Source organism: Phalacrocorax aristotelis, chromosome 1 (assembly GCF_949628215.1).
Source record: "Phalacrocorax aristotelis chromosome 1, bGulAri2.1, whole genome shotgun sequence".
Taxonomy (NCBI): domain Eukaryota; kingdom Metazoa; phylum Chordata; class Aves; order Suliformes; family Phalacrocoracidae; genus Phalacrocorax; species Phalacrocorax aristotelis.
This window is the reverse complement of record NC_134276.1, coordinates 537,370-561,936: the sequence shown is the minus strand read 5'-3', so window position 1 is coordinate 561,936 and position 24,567 is coordinate 537,370. Positions and strand designations below refer to the sequence as shown.

The following is a 24,567-nucleotide window of genomic DNA, read 5'->3' as shown; positions in this document are numbered from 1 at the left end:
ATGACCCTTTACAGCCATTCTGGGCTGTGCATTCATATTTCAGCTTCAGCCTACTCCTACCCCACTGGTCCTTTTGGCTGTGTCCAGTCTAGCGCTGGTGTCTTCGTTTAACTAGAAAGCCAGAGCTAACTTGGCCCGCCACACTGCTAACGCAGACACCCTATAAAGGGTTGCTCCAGAAATGGTGCTTGAGGCAAAAGGGGACTTCAGACTATCATCCAGGTGAACCCCAAATTCAGGGCCAGGGCAAAGCCTTACAAAATGCTCACAGACCGTAAGGAAACCAGCGGAACGGCTGCCCTAAGCCTGCTCGGGATATCAATGGCGAATTCAGGGAAATGCAGAGCAGCAGCAGGCTGGGCAGAATCACCGTAATTTATACAGCGTTCCCTGGCTGGGACTGTCTGGTTCCTGGCCTGAACATGAAAGCCAAGCAGAATTTCTGAAAATGCATTTTTTTTTTTCCTTAGGAGGGAAAGGGAGGATAGGAAAGAGCACAAAGAGAAGAGGCACAGGCGCACTGCCATGGAGGTTTGGAGCAGACTGGAGTTTTACAGCAAGCAGGCAGAGCGCTCGATGTTATTACCTCAGGGAGAGTTATCTAATTTAACTGTGGCTCATCACCCGAGGCACTCTGCTTTCAACACAAAGACACTTCAAATTGTTTCTGTGCCATAACAACAAACTAAGCGAAAACATAACTGCAGGTTAAATGAATGCCTCTCTGCTCCTGATGTGGATCTCTATTTTCAGGATCCAGGCTTAATCCTTTGTACCCTTAAGGTCTGACTCCAAGAGGTGCAGAGTACCCCTTGCTCTGACTGCTCTGGGCTGAATTTCATGTCACATAATGATTTACTTATCATGTAAGCATGGGCCTTGGTGTTTTAATTGACTTAGAGCATTTTACTGTATTGCTTTAATTTTGTAGGAAATCTCCTGGGTCTGAAAACTGGGTTTCAGGTGACACTGTCTGGAGGCTGGGGGCTGGTTGCAGCAGAAATGCACAGAGGACCTCCAGGGCATGGCAGGGCATGTGACCTGACCCTGTTCATGCATCCCTCCACATGGAGGACAGGGAGGTGATTCGGGGGAGCCAGCACGGCTTTACCAAGGGCAAGTCCTGCCTGACCAACCTAGTGGCCTTCTCTGATGGAGTGACTACATCACTGGGCAAGGGAAGAGTTGTGGATGTCATCTATCTGGACTTCTGTAAGGCCTTTGACATGGTCCTCCATAGCATCCTTCTCTCTAAACTGGAGAGATACGGATTTGAAGGGTGGACTGTTCGGTGGATAAGGAACTGGCTGGATGGCTGCATCCAGAGGGTCGTGGTCAATACCTCAATGTCCAGATGGAGACCGGTGGCAACTGGTGTCCCTCAGGGGTCTGTACTGGGCCCAGCGCTGTTTAATATCTTCATCAGTGGCACAGACAGTGGGATGGAGGGCACCCTCAGCAGGTTCGCAGATGACACCAAGCTGAGCAGCGCAGTTAACACACCTGAAGGATGGATGTCATCCAGAAAGACCTGACCACGCTGGAGAGGGGGCCTGGGAGAAACTCATGAGGTTCAACAAGGCCAAGCCAACAAGGTCCTGCCCCTGGGCCGGGGCCACCCCCGGTACCCACACAGGCTGGGGGATGGGGGGATGGAGAGCAGCCCTGCTGAGAAGGGCTTGGGGGTGCTGGGGGTGAAAAGCTGGGCACGAGCTGGCAACGTGCGCTCGCAGCCCAGACCCCCACCCGTGCCCGGGGCTGCATCCCCAGCAGCGCGGGCAGCAGGGCGAGGGAGGGGGTGCTGCCCCCCTGCCCCGCTCTGGGGAGACCCCCCTGCAGCGCCGCCTCCAGCTCGGGGCTCCTCAGCACGGGACAGACACGGGGCTGTGGGAGCGGGGCCAGAGGGGGCACAGCAATGCTCCGAGGGCTGGAGCCCCTCTGCTGCGAGGCCGGGCTGGGAGAGCTGGGGTTGTGCAGCCGGGGAAGGGGAGGCTGTGGGGAGACCTTATTGCGGCCTCCCAGGGCTTAAAGGGGGGCTGCAGGAAGGGTGGGGGCGACCTCTTTAGCAAGGCCTGCTGTGACAGGCCAAGGGGGGATGGCTTTAAACTAAAGGAGGGGAGATTCAGACTGGATCGAAGGGAGAAATGTTTTACATTGAGGGTGGTGAGACACTGGCCCAGGCTGCCCCGAGAGGTGGTCGATGCCCCATCCCTGGGCACATCCCAGGTGAGGCTGGACGGGCTCTGAGCGACCTGATGGAGCTGAAGATGTCCCTGCCAATGGCAGGGGTTGGACTCGATGGCCTGTGAAGGTCCCTTCCAACACAAACCATTTTACGATTCTGTCCCTCAACACAAACACTCAGGCAAAAGCAATCTAGAAATAGGCAAAAGCAGCTCTTTTATTCATGACCAGCTGTCTCCAAGACAGTCTCATTTAAGGCAGTGTTTTTCCTGCTTATAACCAAGTTGCTGGTTTGCTTTCGCCCCTCACCCTCACTGGGGTTTTCATCTGCCCAACACAGGAGGAACAGGCTCCTGGCAAGAGGGTCCAGCCTGTGGCTTTCTACCAGAACATGTGCCCTGGGCTGCACACGAGCCCTTTGGGCTGGAGGGGACACCTGCATGGGACAGCCTGCGTGAGGCACGCAGTCGGTGCGGCGCTTCCCGGGGTGCAGAGGGGCCGGGGTTGAGGGAGCCAGATGGGGTTTTCCAGCTGTGACCAGGTGTGTGACGAGCCTCCATCGCAGCATGGTGCACGCTTTGCTGCTGGACCGTGCTGCACCTTTGCAGCACCTCTTGTCCCAGAGCAGGGCTCTTTGCTTTGCCACGCTCAGGCTGGTGCAGCATTCCTGGCCGCAGCAGGGTAGCACGACACCCAGCTATCAGCCTGACAGAGGCTGGTTGGGACCCCACCGCCCTGGCCATGCCCAGCTCCCTCTCTATCACCCACAGGCAGCCCATCGCCACCCACGCCCTGCGAGCCCCGCACCAGATAGCTCCTCGCCACCCTCGCTGCAACCCGAGATAAAAGCCAGCGCCTGGCCATGCTCAAGATGTGACAGCCTGTTTTCTGCTCCTCAATTTAGCAGAAACGGGCTGCATTATTAGTGGGGCTGGGGTCCGGCTCTGCTGCCTGCTGGCATACGGACAGCTGTACAGACATACCTCCATCCACACATCAGCTGCTGCCCTTTGCTAGTCACACCAGCGTGCAGCCCTGGTATCTATGGGGTAAACTGAGTTTTCCTATCATTTTTTTTTTTTGCTTAGGGCATGTGAGAGGTGTTACAGGGCAGGATTTCAGGCTCTCCTTCATTGCTGCTTAGTGCCCAAAGGCAGCTTTCACACCACTGTGAAGTGTGCACCAATGCAGCTGCTCAGGAGGATGGGCCCTGACTCTCAGTCACCGAGCCCTCCCCTCTGCTCCTCTAGTGATGTGGGGATCCCTAAATGTGTGTTTCCCAGGGCCCCTGGGCACTGCCAGAGCAAAAGGTGAGCAGATGAGAGAGAAAGGGATGGAAAATCAGACCCACAGAGAAGGTCCCTTCTGGGGTCTCCTGCCCATGCAGCTGAAATAAGTTATTATAATACCATGGGATAACACAGTGCCATGAATTATAGTGCCCTGGTTAGGAAACCTACAAAGCAAAAGGGCCTGAGGCATTGGCGCAGCCCTGTGTGTGACGCTGTGTCCCTGTGGCCACACTAAAATCCCGCAGTGCAACCCCTCTGTGTTGCTGGCAACTCAGCCGAACTGTGGCTAGTGTGAAAGTCCTGATCCTTGGTGGTCTGCAGCATCCCTGTGGTTCTGCAGGCACAAACACTGCCTGGAGCTGGTGGCTGACCCGGCGCCTTCGCCCTCCTATGTCTCTGCACTCTGACAAGTCAGCGGGGAATTCCCCTGGACTCAGCTATTTGCACATGCAGCTCTGCTGATGCAGGGCTCAAACTCACAGTTGTCAGTTCAGGAGAGCAGAAAGTGGCCAGAAAGACCCATTTCCCAGGGCTGGACCCTGGGTGCTTTACAGGCCCAGGAAAGGAAGAGCCGCAGAGCCGAACTGGTGGTGGCACAGGAGGTCAGGATCATTCCACGGGGCACAGAGGGTCTGGGCTCACCCGCTGTGGGATGGGCTGGGGAGCGAAATCCCTGTGGGAGGGAGCCCAGCTGTGCCAGGCAGGTTGGACACCATCCTCAGGACCGAGACAAGAGGCATGAAACCTTTGTCTCTGAAAATCCTGGGGCTTTTGCAGTGCTCCCAAGGCACATGTGGCTCCAAATCTCAAGAGCAAGCACCAGCCACCTCCTTCGCTTGGCTGCTAATGGCATCCGATGCTGCCTTCCTCCACCGCTTCCCCCAGCCCTTGCCTGTGCTCGTGGCTTGGGGAGCACTCTCACACCTGAACGGCAAGGCTGCTCCCCTCTCCTCCCCACATCCTTCTGCACCTGTGGTCACTAAGGGAGCCTTGGAGAAATGGAGCCGAGCTGCTGCAGGAAGAGCAGAGGAGCCCGCTGCTCCAGGAACATGCTTGGTTGTACTCGTGGTGGGCAGAAGTACAGTGTGGAGAGCAGGTAACCCTCCATACGCTTAAACCCCAGAGACTTCAGAGTAATGGCAAATGGCCTCGCTTCCCCCCCCCCCCAGCAAGGCTCCAGCATCTTTTTTTCTAAGGCGCAGGTTAGCTCCAAGGGACGTAGCCAGTCCTCCCAGCACTACACCTGCTGCAGGTCTGGCTGGCTCTGCCTGTCATTGCTTTGCAGAAGGCTTCCTTAACCACAGACACCCCCCCCCAAAAAGCCCCCAAGCACTGGATGGGAGCCACAAGAGCCGTGTTGCAGACCTTACAGTCCCAGGCTCTTGTTAATGAAAGGGGTCCCTGTGACCAAGGAAGGCTCCTGTGGGACCAAGAAGTGTATTGCCAAGCTCAGACAAGGACTTTTCTCCTCCTGTTTGTGGCATAGGACCAGCTGGGTCAGGAACACATTTTCTGTATGGGTTGTGTCTCCCTGGTGGCTTTCAAGCTGTTAATGCTGGCAACGGACAGAGCCAGACCTGCTTCTGTCTTGGGACTTGGTTTTAGCAAGGCAGAAGGGGAGACCTGACTCCAGTCTGTTAACTGCTCCTTATTCAAGTAGCAAAAGTGGTTCTGAAGATGGGCTGGAACCTGGGGCAGTCGTTCTGCAGCCGCTGAGTAGCTCTTTGAGGGCTGCCTGCACCATGTACCCCCTTGCAGGGAAGAGCAGCCCCCCACACTGAGCGATGCACCAAAACCCTGTGTTTGGGGCAGCCCTTGGCAGAGCCTTTCTCCAGCTGCCCTGCCAGAGGCCCTGGACTTCACCAGCTCATCCCAGCACCTCTGTGGTCCTAGGACTTGTGGGTGAATCAGGGACTGGCCTGAAGGATGTTACTAATATTGCTCAGCTCTCCATAGCCCCAAGCCATCATCCCAGCATCGTGGAATAGGTAGATCCCTTTTCTCCCAGGGAGTCCTAAATAACAGTATCTCTGTGGGGCAGAGCTGAGATGGAGCTCAGGGAACATCCCACAGACCCTGTTTCACCCCGGCCCAGAGGGACAATTTATTTTGAGAATCCTCTTCAGACATCCAGGCGGAAAGCCAGCTCAGAAACCAGCATCGCCTGCCCGGCAGAGCCAGACAGGGACCTGACTCCCATGCCCAGGACTCAAGCCCGTTTTCTGTAGCAGGATGTTTTAGCTATTTCTGCCATACTGCTGTGGCACGCTCCCCCATCGTAAATCGAGTGCAGTGAGTTTGCATCAGCACCCGGCACCCACGGCAGGGTGCTGAGTCACGGCAGCCTCTCCCAGCCCGGCTGCAGCGCGGGGCTGCGGTGGGGCGATAGCTCAGACGGCACAAACAGGAGCCCATCTGCGCAGAGATAAAGCAGCCCTTGGCCGAGGAGCAGCGGTCCCCTTTATGCTGTGTCAGACTTCTGATGCAGCAGAAAATATTTCTGCTGAGGCAGCGTAGCAACCAGCTGAAAAATATTTAGCTTTTTTTTTAATTTTTATTTTTTCTTAGGAGAACCTGGAGACACAGCAGCCCTGGATTACCTGGGCAAGCACAGGCTGTTCACCCCTACGGCAGCATAGTTTTCATGACTGCCCTCCATCTCTGGGGCAGAGCCCATGGCAGGCTCAGGCGACTTATATTCCCAGAGGGACACTGGGACATGTCCTCATAATCAACCCCTCTTTTTCATCCTCCCCTCTTGCCCTGGTGCAAGGCTGTGGGAGGTGGGGGAGAGTGTGTGAAATGTGCCAGCTGCTTTTGAAACCTTTCCTATTTCCACAGGAGAGGGAAGTACACCACCTTCCTCCCCTTCCCAGAAGGTGGGTCTCAGGGGATCAGAGGGCTCCCCTGCGTGGTTGGTAGGCATGGAGCTCTTTGTGGGAAAACTGAGGCACCAAACAGGGCAGCTGCTCGCCTAAAGTGCCATGAAATGCTCACGGCAGGGCAGGATCCCCCTCAAGAAAGGGGGATGTTTGCTGTCCCATGCCCTTCTCCTACCCCAGGGATAAAAGATGTGCTCTCCCTTAGCCAGCTCTTTGGTAACATTCCAGCTGGAGACTGACGGCAGGCCCATTCGGCGTTTATGAAATGCCCCCTCGACTATACCGAGTGCGATTCCGTGCAGGCGGGCGCTGAGCCTGCCGTGCTTGGGGCAAGCTCTGCCATGTGCTGGCAAGCTGGCCTCCTTCATTGGGATTGAGGGGCTTTTGGGCAAATGTGGCTTAGGGTGAGTCATAGCACAGGCCGTTTGCATGCCGAAGCACTGAGCTGTCCTGTGTGTCGTAAGGCACAAAATTCACCTGGGATCTCCTGCCATCCCAGGAGCTGGTGTTTTGCATGAGCCCCTTCCAAACAGGAACACAGTCAGGAGTTGAAGGCACCATCACTGCCCCAGAAAACACCTTTTCCTTCACGTTTGAAACGTGGCATTTGCTGGGACAACCTTTGTGCCTGTTCATGCACGCAGTGCTGGGAAAAGGACCAACAGACCTTCGGGCTGATGCAGATGGAAGAAAATCCTCTTTTTCCAGGCAGGGAAACCGAAGCGTGGGTTCAAGGAAGGGAGGGGGAAAGAAAAGCAAGGCTGGCCAAGCCACCCTGCGCGACTCACTGGGGCAGACCCGGATTGTTCCCCCCATGAACCCCCCACGAACCCCCCACGGCATCGTGCGAGTTGTGTGTGTGTGTGGCTTTGCCCAAGGAACGGTGCACCACAGCTGCGGGGCCCCACCACGGCACAGCCACGGACCCACAGCTGCGGACCCCATGCCCTGTACGGCTCCAGAGGTGGGGCAATTTCGGAGGACGGCAAAGCCGCTGTCGGGGGGCCCGGCGGACACCCCGCTGCCGTGGGAGGGTTCCTGCTCCCTCTAGCGTCGGTGAAACCCCACGGCATGCCGAGGCCAACCTGGGGCAGGACGGGGTGAGGGGGAAAATGAGGCACAGCCTGGACACCCAGCTGTGCTGCCAGCCTTCAAGCACTGGGCAGAGGGATGGATGCCCAGTGGGATCTGGGTTTCCTCCAGACCGTGCTCCCATCAGTGACTGGGATTTGGAGAGGAGGTGCTGGGATTCAGATGCCCCAGCCCTTCCCCAGTTTGGGTGCTAATTTTCCAGCCAGGCTGTGTTTGGTGCTAAGCACTATTAATCCGGGGCTTAATCCAAAACCATTCTCAGAAGTGCAGCCCAGTTTGGTTCCCTGTGTGATGAAGGAGTGCACAGCAGGGCTGGGGGAAATGAGCTGCCCCCAGCTCCTCCAAGGCTCGGTTTACCCCGCTCTTTTCCGGAGGTGTTACCAGCACAAAGCCAGAGCAGCAGCACAGTTGCCACCCAGTATGTGCACTCTCATTTGCACACCAGCAAGGCGTGTGAAAGCCCCTCACACCCATCACCCCTGCTGAGAGACTCCAGCCTGTGGGGTCCAGCCTGTCGTGGTGACAAAGCATGGTCAGAAGCTGCCCACAGAGGGGACAGAGAGCTGGCGAGGGGCTTGCTGCTCCCTGTGCATGCAACGGTCCATCCAGCCGGGGGTGAACTTTGCTCCTGAGCTGACCTTGGTGATAAAAACCCAGACCTTGGGCATCAGCATGAGGCAGGTGTGCACGGCCACCAGCTGAGCAAAGGGGCAAGGACAGTGTCTCCCTGCCCCAATAAATGCCTTGTTTTGCACTGTTGCCTGCAGAGCATGAAGCTGTGCTGCTCTGGTGAGCCCCCTCCCCAGTTCAGTAACTCCCTCTGCTCGCAAAACCCAGTTTTGCTTCCTCACCAGCTGACTCCTGGGGGAGGGGCGCACCCTGGCTCCACCAAGAGCAAGGCATCCGGCTGCTGCATTTTCTTGGCTGGGACCAAGTGCCTTCCCACACCTTCTGCATCAGAGAAAATGCACAAGGACAGACTTTGTGGGTGAATCTCATAGTTTCTTCCTTTTTCTCCTCCGTACCCTCTTCACCCTTTGTTCTGACCCTATGGCAGCACGCGGGGACTCTCACATACACCTCTTTTCGGTGGGAATTAGCCGCATGCACAAGTATTTGAGAGACTGGTGCTTTCTCATTGCGTGTTTGGGCACAGAGGCAGCAAACTCCTTCGCAGCTGGCCTGGACTGGGGAGGCTCCAACATCATCTCTAGGTGCCTGGGTTTGCAGCAACTGGCTCAGCTCTGCTCTGCTGTGGGAGAGCCCCTGTGCCAGCTTATCCCCTGGTGCAGGTGGGGTTGTGCCTGCGGAGAGTTTATCTGTCTGCCACCCCTAACCTACATCTCAACTGGAGTAACTGGGAGCAAGGCCCACGCACTGGGTGGGATCCTGGCTCTGTGTAGTAACCTGCGCTGGAGGTTACTGGTGCTGGAGCGAGTCTGCAGAGGGAAAGGGCTGCACACCGCCTTGCCGTCCCCCGGGGTGGGTGAAGAGTCAGTGCCAGTGCCTGAGCTGCGGAGGGCAAGCATCCCGCTTGACGGCCCGTGTGGACGGTGGGTTTTGCGTGTAGCTGTGTGGAATTTACACCCACGTATCCAGGATGGGAATATGGTCTGCTTATCTCAGTTTATTCTGAAAATAAAGCACCTGCCACCGCTCCCGGGCCACCGTTGCTGGCAGGAGCCGCTGCGGTCACTGTCATGGTCTCGGAGGGCTCAAGCCCAGCGCTCAGTGGCAGAGCTGCTGTGGCTGCCGCCGCCAGCCTGGCTTGCTCCCTGCAGTCAGCCAGGGGTTTGTGGTAGCCGCGGTAACAAGCCTCCATCAAAATGACTGCACAAATGCAAATGGTTTAGATATTTAAGTTAACATTGCCCTAATGCAATTCCTCCTTGCAATAAAAATGCATTCACCATATCCTGTGCACCATGTTTCTTCATTAGTGTTTTACTGGTGGGGGAAGAGAAACCTCAAAGAATACAGTAATAAATATAACTTTAGATACTGAAATCTGACCATCTTCATCCACTCTGAGGCTCTTGAGCTACAATGTTCAGCACTAAATATTCCATTTACTCCCTTCACCAACAATGGCCATTAAAGCATTTTCTCCTCATCATTTCCTCTAGTCGGATGAAATTCCTCCCAGGGCCTTTATTTTATTAGTACATTGTTTTCAAAATGCTTCATCCATCAGTGCACCAAGTGCTGTGGTAAAATCAATTCCAAGATTTAGGAAGATCCCCATGAACCTCTGCCTCTCACAAGAACCTTTCTGAGGGCTAAGAGGAGATTTCAATCATACCTAGACATGCTGCTGACCTTCTGAATTAAGTGTCATTGCAACACTGCAAGAGCGTCTGCCGTCACACAATAGGGGCATGGCAAGAGGTCTGTGCGGGAAAGCCCACAACGAGCTGAGGGGGTGGAGGTGGGTGTCCCAGAGCACGCTTCTGGTCCAGTGACCAGCGTGTCACTCAGGCATGCGCTCGTGCCTCGCTCCCTGAGGACCATCTCGCAGTGCTCACTTGACTCCCGTTTCCCTCTCGCCCCTCCAACAGCTGCCCTCAGGGGCTCACGATGCTCTGCACCCCAAAGCACCCTTACAGGAGGACTAAAACCAGGGTTAGTTACTGCGGGAGCTTGGAGTGACCCAGGGCAGCTGGAGGGAGCTGGGGTGCTCAGGGAGGCATTTTGGGGACAGCTTGAGGGGGGAAGGCTGCTGAGTCCAGTCTCATCCAGCCTCACCTGCCAGAGCACTGCTGGGCTCCGGGCTGCGCTGCTTCTAACAGAGCAAGCCAAACACCGTGTCCACATCTCCTTAGTCCTCACCCCATACCCAGTGAGACTTATGGTCTGGGTGGTCCAGGCTGGCCAACGGGATATGGACAGGGTGGCAGACGGTGGTCCTGAAACAGTAGGTGAAGAAGAAGAAAGCTGGAAGGGGGAAGAAGGCAGAGATGCAGGTGTGGGACTGCAGATGTGGGTCCCACAGGGACCAAAGAGCTTGAGACAGGTGTTCCTGGAAGGCAAACTCAGCACATCTTAGAGAACCAAGATGTATGACCTGACGCTGAGGATAGCATGCAGCACCAGTCAGGAAGGCAGCTGTCACACCACGGACGCTGCTTTTGGTTGTGTCAGCACAAGGCATCTTTGAATGGCTCTAGGATGGGTGGCAGGGATGAAGCGTACACTGTCTCTTCCAATACATGAATTAGGAGCCCTCCAAAGAAGTGTGTTCAGAACAAGCATGAAGTGGTGGCTCTAGGTCTTCTGGCCGTTGTGTGTTGCAGTTACCAAAATTCAAATTCAGATGAACCTTTAGTGGAAGAAAAAGTCCTTCCTGAGCTATTACATATATATGAACAGGTTCTGGCTCAGGAATCCCCTAGACCACAAACTGCTGAGGGCTGGGAAAGCACTTGAGGAATTACTAAGCATGCTTGCCCTGTTCTTACAGTCTGCTCTTGGCATCAGCCTAATGCCACTTTTGGGGACAGGACACAAGGCCATAGAGCTCTGGTCTGCTCCAGAGACCAGGGACCTGCTGCAGGGTTTCCCTCCACAGCCACAGAACTGAAGTGGGGCTGGGACTTGAGGACTCATCTATCCATCATGCTGCCACAGAGCAGGAGCTCCTCTATCCAAACCATGCCTAGACTGGTTCTCCGGTGTGGGGGAATGCCTGGAGGAGGAGGGCATCTGTGGAAGGGGTCTCCAGGGCACATCCCCTGCTGCCATCAGCAGGGACTGATGGCATGGTGCAGAGCTGCATTGCATGCCAGGGTGGAGTAGTGCTGTAGGAGTTAATGCACCTTCTCTGAGCGTCGAGAAACCAAATGCCCTCATGCTCGAGGTCTTAAATCCCCCGCTGCTGTGAGCCCTGACAGGAGCAGGCTGCTTCCTTGCGGCAGAGCGGGTGGGGTGCTCAGGGCGCTTGTGAGCGAGGCAGGTGAGTGGGCCCTTTGCTCATGGATGATTATTGCACTGTGCCACCGATGAGGGCTCAGCTGGGTCCTGACTCCTCCAGGGTCACTGATGCTTGTACCTGCAAGCACCCTTGTCACCCTCCTGTGGGCCAGCTCATTTCAGCTACCCAAGGTGGGGTTGCTCGGAGGAGCTGTGCTCTGTCCCCTTTCCAGAGGGCTGGCACGGAGATGGGAGAGCTCTCAGGGACTCCACATTCTCATGTTTCGCTGCCTGCAAAGGGGAATGGGCAGCCCTGCTTCCATTCAGAAAACGTCTCTTTATGCTAGGGCAGTGTGAGCTCCTTTTGCACTCACAGCTTCATGAGGACGCTCAGTCTCAGTGAAATCCTGGGGTGCATCTGTGGAATTCGTCATTTTTGGGAGTACAGCAAACTGTAAGAGTTAAAGAGAGTCATTGCTTGGAAAAGCAACCAAAAGGATTCACCCTTGTTTTGTGCTCAGGCTCCTCCTGACAGGCTGTGACATGTGTGAGCTTAGTGTGGACCTGATCTTAAATTTGGGAGAGTCTTATTTTTGCTGAGATGCTGAAAATGCACCCTGGCTGCTGAGAGGGAGTAGGAATCTTCTCTTCCCTCCTGCCAGCACAGTCCCAGCTCATGCTGTGCCTGCTTAAAACCATGATGCCCCTTGATCCAGTGCCCACTGTTTTGTTGCATAAATTGTGGACGAGACAAGGAGGTTCCTCAGTTCTTCACACACACGACTGACGCCGCATCCCTCTAGCACAGTGTGAGTAAGGCACTGTCAGGCCCCTGGGGGAAGAGGTGGGTCATACCAGAAATTTAGAGCAATGAAAAATGATCTCTGACAATATGATCTTTGATAAGCTTCTCCTGGGGACTAGAGAAGACTCCCACACATTACAGTCTGCAGCTTTGTGCAAGCCAAGGTCAATCCATGGAACTTCTTCTGTCTCAGTTATCCGAGGGTGCTTCATTGGGCCAGAAATGTGTACGCTGAGACAGGGAAGGGCAGAGAGCACCTTATGAACCACAGAATAGTTCTGCAATTTTCTGAATGGATGGATAGATCTTGATATGTAGACACCTGCAGTGTAAGTACCATAGTTTGTAAGGACATCTGGTTAACGGCTCTTCAACAGATAAATAGAGGCAAAACCCAGGAAAAATAACAAACCATACCTGCATACACAAACCCAAGGCCTCAGGAGATAACAGTGACCTTCAGGTCAGTGATTGAGGAGTGGATGGAGGAGCCAGGAGGAAAGAGTTTTAAGCAGAACTGCTGAGAAGAGAGAAAGAAAATTATCATGAGTCCCCTGGGAAAAAGCAGGCTTAGTGCTGGATAGTCAATGGGGCTTGTTTAAAACTTTATATGGGATGATTTAAGGCACTCGTGGGAATGTGCAAAATGCACTATAGGATGTTTAGGATAAGGACCAAAGGGGAGGGAAAGGAGGGATCCAAGTGGATTGGGAAGGAACCAGCATGGGAAAATGGAGTGGGACTGGTAAAGGGGCTGATGGACTGTACGTAAGTTGCTGGTCAATGCGCCATCCAGGCCACACACCTAATCACCACAGCCTGTCCTGTCTGTTCGTTAAACTGTCTTCTGGCTCCTTTCTGAGTGACCTTACTGTCTGTGTACAGGGGTACACGTGTGGGATTTGGCAACAAACAATGGGCTGGACTAACTGATGCATGGGAGGAGACCAGAACCCAGAAAGACCCAAGGCTGGATGTGGAGAGTGGAGAAACAAGGCTGAGGGTGTGGGCATGGATCTGGACAGGCTTCTGGTCTGCTCCAGGGTCTGAGGGACCCATGGACACAAAAGTGACTGTGAACCAAGTGGGCGAGGGTTGTGTCCTGCTCTGGCCAGCCACCAAGGAGGAATGGGGCTGGGCTGTGCTGGTCACGTCTACGTGAGCACTGCCGGTGTGGTGTGGGTGTCAGCACAGGCACTGCTCTCTGTGACGGTCCTTTTGGCCACCTGGGACCACGTGTAGCCCCAAGGACACCAGGCTGGTCACTGGACATTCAGACCTTGTCCGTGGTATGTGGCGGGGAGGATGAGGGTGATCAGGAGCAGAGGGGGCCAGCTCTGGCAAGGTTCACCCTCTACAGACACAGCTGGACTGACTGCCAAACACAGGCTGATAATAGCAGCAGGGCCCCCGGATCTGCAAGGGGAACCCTTTATATCAAGCCATGACTTTTGGATTCTCAGACATTAACCAAAAGTATTGTTTTCTCTTTAAAACACAAGTGCTTTCCTCCCTAGCTTTTTTCATTGTTTCACCTGCATCATTTTGCCTGGGTTAGCCTGCAACACCAGATTTCTTGGAATAACTGTCATTCCTGAATTAGCATGCACTAATTAGTATGCTGGAGTTTCCATAAGGCACTGCGGCACAACGCCTCCTCAGACTGGCTCATTTAGACTTAGAAGATTGATTTCTTCCCGCATGAGCTGAAGGGGTAGCCCTGTTTCCAATGGAGCTGTTTTCCTCCAGCTGACCCAGGGGTGCAGGGGCTGGATAAACTGACTCCCCTTGGAAGGACATTCTGAAACAATTTAAACATGTAAGAACTGTTTTTGCGTTTTCTGCCACTCTTTGTTATGGACTGTGCACCCAGCACTGTAACAAGATCAACATGTCTTTGGGAGCACCGTTACTGGGAACTATCAATATTTTAAAAAGTGGTCGAGTGGATTCTCCCAGCCTTCCCACGGTACATCTATACAACCCATGAAGACACATATATGCATCCTTCTATGTAAAATGAAATTACGAGCCCCAGCTAAAGACCCTGCAGACCAGTAATTCTGCTTCTTCCAGTACTGAAATTCTGGTGAGAGCTTCAGTCAGACGTTTGCCTGAGAGCTGCTTTCCTCATGGGTGAAACCTGCTGTCCTCAACCTCAGAGCTGTCCTCAGACCCTCTCCCTCGGGGAAGAGCTCTGTGACACATTGTGGATGGCAAAGATTTCTACAAGCTCGAAAATAAGCAAGATAAATCCACAGGAGAGCAATCCTTTGATACCAAAATAACCTCTCTGGCTGGGGAGCCCCTGTGCTCTTCTGCGCTGAGGAGCACCACTGCATGCTTGCCTTCTGCTTAAACTCTTTCCCAGGGATCTGCTGGTGGCCAGACTTGGGTTAGACAGCGCTTGGACTAGCTCCTTGCAGCACCCCCATGCTGGTGCAGGCTGAGCTGAGCTCCCCTGGCCTGGTGTGAGCCCTTCCATCGCACCTCGGGAGCCCAGAGGCCTCAGCGTGCTGGAGCCAGACGCCGTCTTGCCGGCCAAGAGCGTTGGCAGCAGCACCGGGGAGGTGTGAAGCCAGGATCCTGCCAGGTCCCGCTCCCCTTTCCCCGGGGGAGCCTGCCACAGCTCCGGCCGAGCACCCCCGCGGAGGCTGCGGGCGGGTGCAGCGCGGCTCGTTGCTTCCCTCTGCTGGGTGCTGCGGGGCGGGATGCGGGATGCGGGATGCGGGATGCGGGATGCGGGATGCTCCCGGTCCCTGCCGCTCCGCGGCCGCGCTGGCCTCTGCCCACGGTGGGGAGCTCCTCGTGTAATCAAGGAGGGGGGCATATCCCCGTTTTGGCAGCCACAAGGGAGAAAGCAAATCCACGGGGTCACACAGGTTGCCCCAAGCCAGATGCACCCCATAGGTTCTTTGTCCCATGTCAGGACCTTCACAGAAAGGCTGTTTCACCTGTTCTTCTTCCTTTTCTTGTTGTCCTCCTTTTTCTGAAGCAGGGAGACAATCCAGAAGCAAAGTCTCCATGAGAAGGCCCTCAGAGTGGCTCACTGAAGGCATTTTGCAGAGGAACTCCAGTTAAGCCTCTGTCAGAGGAAGGATGTGTGTGCACAGAGACCAGCACACCCCATACTTCCCCCACCCCCCCGAATACAGTTGCTGTGTTCAAAAGGTGGCTGTGCTTTGATTTTGAGGCTTTTAGGTTGAAAACCCAAAAGTTGAGGTGCTTCAGGCCCATGCCTGCTTTTCAGACGTGAGCCATAGCTTGCCACCAGCAAGGGACAGGAGAGAGGAACCCCCAAGAGCTGCTGGGCAATGACAAAACCTGCTGTCCTTGGGACTGCTCTGGGTTCTGGTCCCTGTGTGCAGGGTGAGAGAGAAATGAGGTGAGACCAGCCCCCCCCACCCCGATATGCTGCGAGAGCTATGTGCCACTGACTCACCCACAGAGAGCGATACCCAAGTTAGGTGTGGGACATGGAGAATTCCAACTTTACTGGTCTAAAATTGATTTTCAGGCATTAGAAATCAAGCGTTAGTCTGCCTATGCCACAGATATGTCAAGTGGGTCACTGAGGCTTGAGGACCTTATTTAATTAGAACTACAAACTCTTGCACCAGAGTCAATCTGAGCCAGGGGTTATGTGCTACAACATCTGTGCTGGGGCTGGACAGGCGTGAAGCATGCACATGCCATCAGCTGGTGACATGACTTTTTGCAAACATCCCAGATTTGGGGGTTTGAAAATCTGATCTTGAAATGTTGATTCCCAAGATGTCAGTTCACAGTTTTCCTGAGAAAGAAAAGGAAAGGAAAGAAAGGAAGAAGAAAGGGAAACTATCTGGCTGAAAAAATAAAATATCCGGCTAAAGTCAATCTATCTGGTTTTATTTCAGCAACTAAATCTAGATTTAGTGCTTCATTTAAGGTACCCAAGTTTGGCTTCCTTCATATTTTTATTAGTTTCCATTTCCCCACAACCTATTTCTGCCCATCCACTTGTTGATCATTCCCACTCTTTGTTAATATTGGATTTTCTTTTTATGCCCCCAAAGAGAGTCCTCACAGAGTACAGCCAATGCTGAGCATTCAGACCAGGAATGGCAATGAAAGGCTGCTGCAGGGAGCAGACACATTTAATGTATTAATCATCCCGGTGCTTGAAGCAGCAGCACTTGAACACCCGCAGAGCAAGGCTAGAGGCAGTGATTGCAGCAGATCTCTGTCATCTCGGTAGGGCTGGCTGGAGGAGGTCAGTATCACTCTTTCGTGTGTCTTCAGCCATCCCAACGCATCCCAGCCCCACTGTGAAGGAGATGAAAGAGCACGTCGAAGGCTTTGTGCGCTCTGTCCCGTGCCATGATCTGCGCAGGCGATGGAAGGTGAAATCTCACCAAGCAGCTCACGTTAAAGGAATTCCACTCAAAACCCCATTAATTTGGTTCACTTTCCATCACGTTTCTCCAAGCAGCACAGAGCAGAGCTCTGCTGCTCCCAGCTGCACGTGAGCCCTATGGGGACTCAGGGGGAATGTATAAATACCACCACCTCCTGCCCCCTCTGCAGGTGTCAGAGGCAGATAGCTTCATGGCTGGCCGTCATGGGAGCTGGTGAGTTATTTGCAGTAGCTCTCATTTGGCAGGTTTCTGTGGCTGAGGAGTCTGATTTGAAGTAGGAGGCAAAATTCTGCAGCTGGGACAAACTCCTCAGGGACCACTCCAGTCTACAGCTTTAGGCTCTGAGATGAGAAACATGATTTTCCAGGCAGGGTTTGTCATGCAAATGCTGCTACTTTGGCTCCAGGGTCCTTCTCTGACCTGAAGGGTGTGCTACCTGCAGCAGCTACCTGCAGGAGAGTTTCCCAGGCCCCAACTGAATCAACATTTCATGCAGGAGATCACAGCCTGGCTCTAAAAAGCTGATATCTACCTAATGACCTCATGCTGCCTTCAATGTGCAATTCCCAATAAGGGGACTGGGATGTGAGTTCAAAGAAGCAGAAGACTACCAGCAAAGGTCTCCGCTATCATCACCAGACAGGTTATTGCCGAAGCAGCAGGAGACCTCACCCTGACCACCCATTGTCTGTGAAAGGTTCACGGCTCTTCTTCACATTGCCACTAGTTTGGCTGATGCTGCCCTGGGGTGGCTTTGTTATTTCTCTGGAAATACTGCAAATCACCTTCTGGGTAGGGATGAGCAACTTGCAGAGGAAGGGGAGGCGCAGACAAAAGTCCCAAGATAGCCCCAAGAAGAAAAGCTGCAGCAGCCCCTGGCATGCAGAGAGAGGGCTCTGCACACACACCCCCTACCCGTCACTGGAGGGTCACTACCAGGGTCACTGGAGGACCTGGTATGGAGGATCTGGCAGATGTGGCCAGCTGAGACCCGAATGGGAAGATGCGACACAGTGCGGGGCAGATTACGCTAGGGCAGCACTGCTGGGTTATATTTCACCCAGTTGCAGTGCAAATGCCATTGGGCAATCCCTGGGCTCTGACATGAGCAAACACTGAGGATCCTGAGCTCCTCTGTGCAAAGACTGCACAGCTTTCCTGTCAACAGCTATGCTTTGCCTTAGACCTTTGCTTCTGAACTTGCTTTAAAATTCAGCGGCTGTTCTGCCTCCCCAGCACACGGTCGTTCCGAGATCAAGTACTCTGCGGGGTGCTGATCTTCCACTCTGCTTTGCCCTGCACAGGTTCATGGGTCATCCTTTCATATTGATGCAATGCGGCCACCAGTAAACAGCTTTGTTGCCCTGGATGCTGTGCAAGCCTTCCCTGCCTTGCAGTGATCCGAGTCTGCCCTCCTGCAAAATGTGGTGTGACAGTCTGAGAGAGGTGAGGCAGGTACTGAAAGAAATAGCATGTTGTATAAAATCAGTGTCAGTCAGTCCCAACTTGTCTCAGCCTCATACGCTTTTGGGTGCTACGGAAGAAAAGCACAATAAATAACAGCAATTGGAGCTGGAGGGTCTGGATTCCTGGGTCCTTTGACAAGGATTTTGGTAAATCCCTTTGCTATATTTCAATTTCTGAGTCTAAAAAATACACTTTTAAATTTAGTTTATTACTCGTTTTGGAGTCAGTATCTCAAGCACAATTCCCTGAATGTGTGAGGGAGTGATTTTTTAAAACACTTTGGGATCCAGAGAAATAAAGTGTCCTAGGGAACCTCAGGTTCTGTGTTACTAGCTGTGTTCCCCACCTCTTCTCCTATTTTCACTGACGGGGAAGGGAGCCCAAACTAATTCAGATATCGTCCCACTATGGCGGCTCTCAATCAAGCCAGCTTGCAGCCTGCCTCCTTCCTTCTGCTGGGCTTGGCAGGCCTGGAGGACCCACACACCTGGATCTCCATCCCATTCTGCCTGCTGTACATCATGGCGCTCCTTGGCAACTTCATCCTCTTGTTTGTCATCGTGACGGAGAGAACCTTCCACGAGCTGATGTACCTCTTCCTGGCCATGTTAGCGGTGGCAGACCTCGTATTGTCCTCCTCCACAGTGCCCAAAGCCCTGAGCATATTCTGGTCCCTTTCCAAGGAGATGTCTTTCCATGCCTGCCTCACCCAGATGTTCTTCACACACATGAGCTTCACTGCAGAGTCGACCATTCTACTGGCCATGGCGTTCAGCTGGTACATGGCCATCTGCAACCCCCTGTGATACGCCACAATGTTCACGCACTTGGTGATAGCCAAGATAGGGCTGGCTGCAATAGCCAGGAGCTTTTGTGTGATGTTCCCAACAATATTCCTCCTTCAGAGGCTGCCATACTGCAGGCGCAGCGTCATGCCGCACACCTACTGTGAGCACATGGGCATTGCCCGGCTGGCCTGTGCTGACATCTCCGTTAACATCTGGTACGGCTTTGCCACCACCCTTCTGTGCCCAGGTGTGGACATTGTGCTCATCGGGGTATCGTACGTCCTCATTCTCCGGGCTGTCTTCAGGCTCTCGTCCAAGGATGCCCAGCTCAAGACAGTTGGCGCCTGCAGCTCTCATGCTTGCGTTATATTAATGTTCTATGCACCAGCATTTTTCTCATTTTTCACTCATGGGTTTGGCCACAACGTCCCCCACCATGTTCACATCCTGTTGGCCAGTCTCTATGTGCTCCTGCCACCCATGCTAAACCCTATCGTCTACACGATGAAAAACAAACTCATTCAAGAAAAGGTGTTGCAGGTACTCTTCAGGAGTGGGCAAGTGTGGTGACAGGGGTGCTCTTCCTTCCAAAGGAAAGCATGGACAGACGGTCTGGACCAAAGCAGCAGCGTGTATGCATGTGAAATGACCCAATTTCCTATGTTTGTAGCCTCAGCCCAACACCGCTGCTGATCAGATTTCCTGCTAGATGTTTCCTCAGACTAAACTGCATCACTAATGAAAAAGGAGAAATTAGTGGGAACCGGAGACCAGAATTCGGGCTGAAGCAATCTGGTGTTGGCCCATTGCCATCAGAGTTCTAGTGATGGCTTTGGTTCAACCCACGTGTGATGAGAGGCATGTTTTCTGCTTGGACTCCGCCATGTCCAGCTCTGCATTGGGTGCATGTTTCCATATATTGTATCTCAAAATTTTCAGAAAATATAATGAATGTTTTCCTAGGTATAAGCTGAGGAAAACATATTGTGTTGGACTAAATGCAGGAATTACTGTTCAAGTTTCTCTGACCTCTTCAGTGCAAGCTAGATAAGCATAATCAATTGTTTACATTTTACTGGCCCTTTCTACTGCCAAAAGTCAGCACTTTGCTCTCTTTGCACCACCGACTTTTTGCTAATTTGTAATCGTTGAAAAGCTGCCCCTAAATGAGATCATTTTTCAGGAAACCAAAACCAGAAGTTTTAATAAATAGGGTGAATTACTGTGAAATGGATTACGGCTCAAGGCTCTGCATCTTCCCAAGAGCCACAGCCAAGGCTGGCAGGTGAGCGCATCGCTCCCTGCCCCCCCCACGTCCCGCGTAGCTCCCGACGCTGAGCAGTGGGTTGAGCTGCCCCTCCAGGCCCTTCCACCCCACCTGGCACTGGCAGGACACCCCTTCTCCAGACACCTGACTGTTCTCATTAAACCTGGGAGCTCTTACATTCCCATGATTGTTCCGGCTGTGTCAGATTTCATAGAAAATAACAAGAGCTTATGTGGGAGCTGGCAGACAGACAGACACAGACACAGGCATCTTGTTCTTTTTGATTTACACTGGAAGGTAAATCAGCTTAAAAAACATGAAAACAGGAAGAAAGAGGAAGCTGATAAGGATTGTTCGTATGAATTCTAATGCAGGAAGTGTGGGAAATTCATACAGGTCCCAAACCAAAGAAAAATCCATGACCAGGAGAAAGAAGGACTTTAAGAGAGAGGTTTTCTAAGCAATAACTGGAAAAAAGAGAATTACGAAATTACTCAGTCACTGTATGGACAGTGAAACTGTGGGTCAGGGTGGAAATGCTCAGGAAATGTTTGCCTTGAGGAAAAAGCCAGATGCTAAAGCTTTACCATACGGAAATGATGAAATATTTTCCCTCCAGGAGTCTCAGAAGAAGACATTAAAACAATAAAGACAGATCTGCAGCTGCAGATGATTGGTGTTTAAGCGTTTTAGAAGATCTTGGGGCTTTTGCTGCCACGCAATGCATACACATTTCTACTTGCAGGATGTCCCACGTGGTCAGCCCACGGCTCCGTTGCTGCAGGGAGCAGCCAGATCCAGCCAGGGGCTTTTCAGCTGGGACACGGGCCTTACCTGCCCCAAACCCCAGGACCCCCGCGCTGCCCAGGGACAAGGGTTGCTCACACGTGACTGAGTGCAGGACCATGTCAGAGAGAACACTTGCTTTCCCACTCAGCAGGTCCCATCGGTTCCTGTTGGTTTGTGATTCGATTGTAAAATTGCCGAGCAGAGACATTGTCCAACAGGCAAAAAAGGCAAAATAAAGGGTATAAATTCCTCCTTTTGCAGGGTGGGAGTTGAGGCAGAGAACTGCAGTGATTCATGCCAAGTCATCAGAAATATCTCTATGAAAGAGGTAGGAACAAACTAGATATTTGCTGTACTTTCCTCTCCAGTACCCTTGTAAGAGCAAGCCATTGCACCAGCAACCGTGCTGAACCCTCTGTTGCAGTACTCAGAGAAAATTCATCGGTCCCCCAATATGGGGGAAATAAGGGAAGGGGAGCAGTGGGGGGGGACAAGGATTTTGGATTTCAGTAAAGCTTTTGATACTGTGTCTCAGAGTCTCCTCCTGGACAAATATCCAGCATACAGCTGGATAAACACGTAATGCAGCAGGTGAGCAATTGGCTGATGGGTCGGGCTCAAAGGGTCACAGTAAATGGGGGTTACATCGGGCTGGCAGCCGGTCACTAGTGGGGTTCCACAGGGATCCATCTTGGGGCCAGCACTCTTTAATCTGTTTGTAAATGACTTGGACACGGGACTGGAAGGAATATTAATTAACTTTGCGGATGGCACAAAATTGGGAGGAGCTGTTGGTGCTCCCGAGGGCAGGGAGGCCCTGCAGAGGGATCTGGGCAGGCTGGAGAGCTGGGCAACCACCAACCGTATGGAGTTTAACAAAGGCAAGTGCCAGGTTTTGCCCCTGGGGCGCGGCAGCCCTGGCTGCACAGACAGCCTGGGGCGTGAGGGGCTGGGGAGCAGCTCTGCAGAGGGACCTGGGGGGCTCTGGCCGACGGCAAGTAGAACACGAGCCCCCAGCGTGCCCTGGCAGCCCAGAGGGCCAGCCGTGCCCTGGGGGGCACCGAGCCCTGCATCGCAGCCGGGCGAGGGAGGGGATTGTCCCGCTCTGCCCCGCGCTGGGGCGGCCTCACCCCGAGTGCTGTGGGCAGCGTTGGGCGCCGCAGGACATGGAGTGTATAAAGGTACTGGAGAGTGTCCAGAGGAGGCCACGGGTTGGTGAGGGGTTTTAGAGGGGAAACCATGTATGTCTTGTCCTTATTACTACCTCTGTCCCTCAAAGCTGTGCATCAGCTCATCCTTCCAGGGTCTTGAGGAAGAAACAGTGTGAAGTACGGGTCAATCTTCCCATGGCACAGGCCAGGGTATGGCAAACACAGGGCCTTTGCTCGGAGGCAAAACTTGGTCAGCTCACACCATAGCGTAGTGGGTATAAAGTGCTGCTAGAATGGGACTTAGGAGTGCCAGGCAGCAAAATTAACTCCTCCCTGCTCCAATCCTGGTTGTTTGCTTACGTGGAAATAGAAATACACAATAAATTCATGGATCAGTAAAGCACATGTCACTCAGGCAGGAGGACCCTCAGTCCTCTCTGTTCGTGGGCCGACAGCCCGTCCCGTGCGCAGGCAGCGGGGTCTGGCTGCTGGAAACACCGGGCTCATGGTGCAGGTTTGCAGGGAAAACCCCAGGTAGAGCTACGGCAAACCCATCCTCGTGGTGCGTCTCACAGCGATAAGCTATCTGAGGTCTGAGATGATGCATCCACCTCAAGGACCTCCCTTGTCAGCCCCTCTGCAGACTCACAGGCCTGGTCGTTAAAACTGCCCATCTCATGATAGCCTGCGTTTGCTTTTTCTGGTTAATGTTTAACTCACCTTTGTACCCACCGAGAATAACTGTTCCTACTGATAACCCCTTTCTGATCCGTGTGATGTCTGTGTTTCCTAATTAACTGATAGAAAGTGCTGATATTCCCAGTATAATATTGGTGAATATATCCAGTACTGTGCTGCAACATTTTAAAATTTATTGAAGTATTTATTCCTTCATTATTATTTTTTTTACCAAAGAAAGCAGACAGAACATCATTCTCCATCAGACATCATTGTAAGAGGAAAATCAATAGAGGAAATAATGTTTTGTTAAAATATTTAAGCAGCTACATCACTCAGACTTATATGCATTTCTTCTAATTAATTATGTCTTCTGTGCATAGTGCAAGAAGCCACATCTGACCATAAAAATGGCACACCTTTCAACTGGCGTTTTACTGCCCAAGTCTTAGCAGTTATTCAAGTGGGCACCGGGTGACGGGTTTGCCCTTAAGTTTATAACCTAATTGTCACCGGCTTTCTGAGCTGTGTGACGCCACTGGTACCTGCAAGGCTTTACTCACCCACCTGTGCAATCACAGTCAGAGCCCTCACGCCGTGACTGCGGAGTCACATCTGGCTTCTTGCAGATTTCTGGTCGTACAGATCCTTTTGGTTTTCACACTGTACACACAATCTGGTTCATCATGGTGGGGCCAGCAAGCAGATGTTGGCCATGAGGCCGTGAACAATAGGAGAAGCGTTTTTCCCAAACTTGTGAATGACAGGCAAACCAATCACTGGGATGTTGAAGACTAGGACAGCACAGATATGGGAGATGCAAGTGTTCAAGACCCTGGACTGCTCCTCCTTGGATGCAATAGTCTTAAGGATCATGATGTACAACAGAACAAGTAACAGTGAGTCTGAAACCATTGAGGAAAGAGCAAGCACTTAAGCCATAAATGCTGCTGTCTCATAAATGACACATTAATGTGACTGGGCTACACTGATGGTATCCTGGGGTAGAAAAGACAGAGTGGGAGAGACCATTTACCTAGTGATATTGCATCATCTTCAGGAGAACGGGGCCCAGAAACACCAGAAGTACTGCCTGGATGGTCAACCCCATACCAGTCTTGGTGACCAGGGAGCTTGTCAGGAGGGGTGTGTGCCTCGGGGGCTGCAGATCATTACAAAAAAAGTCAAAAGCTATGGCCTTGAGCACAGCAGACTTGATGGTGGAGAAGGTGTGGATGAAAGATGGCTTGGTAGCAGAACCCACACATCCTGGGCTCCAGGATCTCCAGCTTGTCGCTGCTGGCTCTACTGGAAGACCCAGACTGGACCCAGTGCCCAGACATGGTCTCACCGGTGCTGAACTGGGGGGGAAGCCACTGCCCTTCACAGTGTGCATGCTCCAGCACCCTCAAAGACCCAGCAGTGTCCACCTTCACTGCAAGGTCTCCTGGCGATGTCGGGATAACTTGTACCCATCAGCACCCCAGGCCCTTTTCAACAGATCTCCTTCTAGCCAGACAGTCCTCATCTAGAATAAAAGCACCAATTAAAATGAAATTTAGAGCAAAATCTGTAGGACAAATCTATTCAGACTCAAGGCCATCTGTGGCAACAGCACACTACATCCTCAAGCGCTGCTTTTGTGTGTGCTAATTATCATGAATAATAACAACTGACTGTTATGGCTCAGCTCTGTATTTGAACTCTGTGGGATCTACTTTCCAAGCAACCTCCCATTTCATAATCCTTGAACCATCCTGATTTCAGTAAGATTATCAACTCACAACCACTTCTATTTACAATCCTACTGTCACAACTGTGCCAAATAGCTTTGATGCCCACTTACAGCCTCCTCTTCAGGAGCTG

General features: G+C 52.8%; 1 protein-coding gene and 1 pseudogene across 1 annotated transcript; one reads left to right on the top strand and one right to left on the bottom strand.

The window, feature by feature from the left end:
* The first annotated feature begins 18,435 nt into the window (after nucleotides 1-18,435).
* LOC142052033 (olfactory receptor 52B2-like) lies at nucleotides 18,436-19,386 on the top strand. Its single transcript, XM_075081881.1, is given in 1 exon segment — nucleotides 18,436-19,386. A coding segment is annotated over 1 exon segment (951 nt).
* A 3,999-nt stretch (nucleotides 19,387-23,385) lies between these two features.
* On the bottom strand, nucleotides 23,386-24,097 carry LOC142052005 (olfactory receptor 51L1-like; annotated as a pseudogene).
* Between the last annotated feature and the right edge of the window lie 470 nt (nucleotides 24,098-24,567).